The sequence below is a fragment of the Lissotriton helveticus genome, chromosome 6 (genome assembly GCF_964261635.1).
Source record: "Lissotriton helveticus chromosome 6, aLisHel1.1, whole genome shotgun sequence".
NCBI classification, from domain to species: Eukaryota; Metazoa; Chordata; class Amphibia; order Caudata; family Salamandridae; genus Lissotriton; species Lissotriton helveticus.
The window spans coordinates 948,429,237-948,432,764 of NC_136067.1; the positions used below are offsets into that span (position 1 = coordinate 948,429,237).

At 41.2% G+C, this 3,528-nt stretch overlaps 1 protein-coding gene across 1 annotated transcript; it reads left to right on the plus strand.

Moving 5' to 3' along the window:
- Positions 1–1,273: 1,273 nt before the first annotated feature.
- On the plus strand, positions 1,274–2,309 carry LOC144763214 (cdc42 effector protein 3-like). Its single transcript, XM_078648599.1, has one exon. The coding sequence runs from the start codon at positions 1,411–1,413 to the stop codon at positions 2,176–2,178; it is 768 nt and encodes a 255-aa protein (XP_078504725.1). The 5' UTR covers positions 1,274–1,410; the 3' UTR covers positions 2,179–2,309.
- Positions 2,310–3,528: the final 1,219 nt, after the last annotated feature.

A 3,528-nucleotide genomic window follows, 5' to 3' on the forward strand; every position in this document is an offset into this window, starting at 1 on the left:
TTGACTAAACATATTCGATCCATGTAGAGAAGAATTTATTTTTTGGCCCTTGTTTTGTACGAATATGTAGCAGATTAGGAAGAACAAGTCTGGATTGTAACCGAAATACCTATAACTGTTCAATATCTCTATTTTAGTTTCTCTCGGATAAGGCTGGCACCTCTTCCACAATGGCATATGACTTCTTTCATGTCACTTAGATGGGCTACTTTAAGAGGAGTTCAGAGGGGACCCAATGTTTTAGCAATTCCAAATTCACCTTTGATGCTAGTTGGAATCCATGAAAATTGGAAGGTATGTCCTCGAAGCCACCCTGTGCTGAAGTATGTTCACCTTGTTCAAATTTGTTTGATTATAACTAAATTTGACCCAGTGAGATATCTGGCACTTTAACCATGCTTCTCCTTCTCATATGAATTCAGCTGTGCTTTTCTAAGGTCCTTTTCATGTTTAAATAAAAAGAAAACTATAAGATATGGGACATTTAGGTCTGCCAGGCCTGTTGCTTTAGTGTAAGATGGATATTGTTGATTTGGATTGGATATGAGTGATCCTACGACTTTCGGCTACAAAAGTGCCTTCAATTTTTCCCTGACTAAATAATTATTCAGGAAGACAGCCCGAGATACCCAGAATAACCTCGAGGATAACACGCAGCGTCATGGAATTGAAAATACTAGGAGGTACATGGATTGCTGGGTAACTGAATTTCTGACAAAATCCATAAGTCTATAAGGGGTTCACTTTGGTCTGCTACCAGTGTGGCATGAAAGTTGGGCACATATTTATACTCATTTGGGACTAGGTTGTGCCAATTCTCAAAATAGCAAGTTGAAACCGGTCATTTTGCGTTCATTTTCAATGTTTCTTATTGAAAGAATTAAGAAAGTTATAAACAAGCATTTTTTCAAGCAGTGATTTTTTTTCACATTTTGTCTAGATTTCTTCCAATAGAGGATACAAGTCTGAATTGTATTAATACTAGTTTATTATTAAATACATTTCTGGATACAATACTAAACTTTAAATAGGGTCATGTTGTGTAGCTGTATGCAGTGCTCAACAATCGATATTAAGGTGCTCTACTTAGAAAAGACAACCACAAAAGAGGAAGATTCTCTTGACCTTATGAGACGTCAATATTAATGTAAACTGTCTTTGCTAAATTAAGCATGAGTGGACCATGAAGTGATTGCTAATGGTACATTGTTTTGTTTCCCATACAGATTTTGTTGTTGCGGCCGACATACACTGACACCTCACCTCTCAAGATATTTGTATATTTAAGTCTTCAGTACCTAGAGTGTGCACAATCTGCAGACAGTCGTTTGGCGGATATTGACTTTTTTGAATAGAAGTAAATTTAGATGTCCTTTTGAAGAAAGACACTGTCAACTTTAAACTTCTAAGATGCCAGCAAAAGCACCAATTTATTTGAAAGCAGGAAATCATAAAAAAGGGAAAAAATTCAAACTAAGGGATATATTATCGCCTGATATGATTAGCCCACCCCTTGGAGATTGTAGGCACAACATCCATATTGGAAAACAAGGGCAGCAAGATGTTTTTGGCGATATCTCATTTCTGGAAGGAAATTATGAGCTTTTGCCTGGCAACAAGGCAACTTCAAGTGATGGGGATTTTGAGGGGGGCAGTGAACTAATGAGGGCAAACAGCACTTGTGAATCCATGTTTACAGAATCCCCCTTTCCTGTGCTAAAAAATGCCATCTCGCTTCCCACCATTGGTGGGTCTCAGGCCATTACCCTTCCCCTGTTATCACCTGGGACACCTCACTCAAATCACAATGCCCGTTCTAGTGCAAAGCTTCCGAGACTTAGTTGTGGGCCGGTTACAGAAGAAAAATTGAAAGAAAATGGCTTGAAGTTTGAGAATGGGACACAAAACAGTGATAACAGCTCATTGAAGTCAAACGGCCCCTCTTCCTCTTGTACAAATGACGGAGCAAGCTACTCTTCAAGTCTGTCTGAACAATGTGACTGGCAAGCGGGAGACTTGTTTGAAGATGGCCAGCTTGCATGTGACCTAACAAAAACGAGGAGCAAGTCGGAAGAATCTCTTATTGACTTTACAAGTTCGCTTCTCTCCATGCAGCTCGACTTGGGGCCTTCGCTGTTGGATGAGGTCCTCAGTGTAATGGACAAAAAAGATTTGTAATACTAATTATTGTCTTTAAATTTTGGGAGGGGGCGTGGCCAAGCACTAGTAGTGATAGCACCACTGATTTCAAGCTCCACTGTGTACCAACCTTTCATACACACTCATACCTAAGGAGCACAACATTTTCCATTTAATTCAGCTGTGCCCGCTTCGGAGTGTAATGCTATGTGTGGTAACCTACTGAGCTGGTATATGCGGTTCTGCTCACTTCAGCACTATCATGCGGGGCTAGGTTGTCTATCTGCGGCTATGAGAGGAATTGGCTAGTGAAGGTAATTCCGTCAGTTATTTCTCTGGTAACTGATGAATCGTGGCATGGCTCTGGTAGCTTTTGGTTGTACTGCCGTACGTGTCCTGATCTGGTGAGACTCATGCTTAATAGGTGTCTGCTTTTGGGTGCAAAGCTCAAATCAAGACGGGCTGCACTGGCAAGTAGTGAACAACTAGCCTGGGCAGCAGCGTTGTTCTTGGGGGTGAAGGAAATAATGTGACCTCTGGTTCCTTCCAGAGAGGAGGCCAAACGGGCTTCATCCCAATGTAGGTGGAAGTCATAACATCCATGTTGAGTACGCACACTTAGGGTATTTGCAAAGGCTAAGAGGATGGAGGGCCAAATGTTAAAAGAGTGATAGCTAAATTGGAAATTTGTGGAGCATAGGGATTAAAATTGATTCCTGCATTATGGTAACACCTGGTTTCTAAAGTCGAATTGTTCTTCACATTTATTAAGGAAATATTGCCTGGGTGTTGTGTGGCCACACGTTTGATTAGACTCAGATCATTGATAGTTGTGAGCACATTACCCCAGAGTGAATCACTTGGCAAGTGTAGTATTTACTTCTCAATTGCTCATTACTATTATTGTAAAGTAGTTCAACTACCTCTTGTGTAAATTGATAGTACATCTGATGTTGAATCCTGAAGCTCTGAGGTGCTCCTTCTGCCGGCTCATAAAGGAGCTCCTGGTGTGTTTCAGTTGTCGCAACCTCCCACACACCTGCTCTCAATTGGCTTCAATCGTTGGGAGCTGTAGTAGTAGACTACCTGCACAGCACAATACCATAAAGTGTGATCTTCCACCTAAAACGCCAGTGGAAGTACCAGCTATGGCAGAAGCTGACTTTAATCACAATAGTAACAACATTTGAAAGCACACTGAACCAATTAACAGATCTGCAAACCTTCAAAAAAAGTAAATGTGTGAGAGAGGATGAGGGGCTAATGAGGGGCTTGCAGAAGGAACAAAGAGGTGGGGCCCTAACTAGAAAAGGGGGGGGGGGCAGGAAGTGAAAGTTAGGGATTTGTGTTGGATACTACCTTATCCCCAACTGCTTAACCAGTCCAAAA

Excerpts from the sequence above, each read along its gene's own strand:
- LOC144763214 (XM_078648599.1), top strand. The coding sequence starts at position 1,411 with ATGCCAGCAAAAGCACCAATTTATTTGAAAGCAGGAAATCATAAAAAA.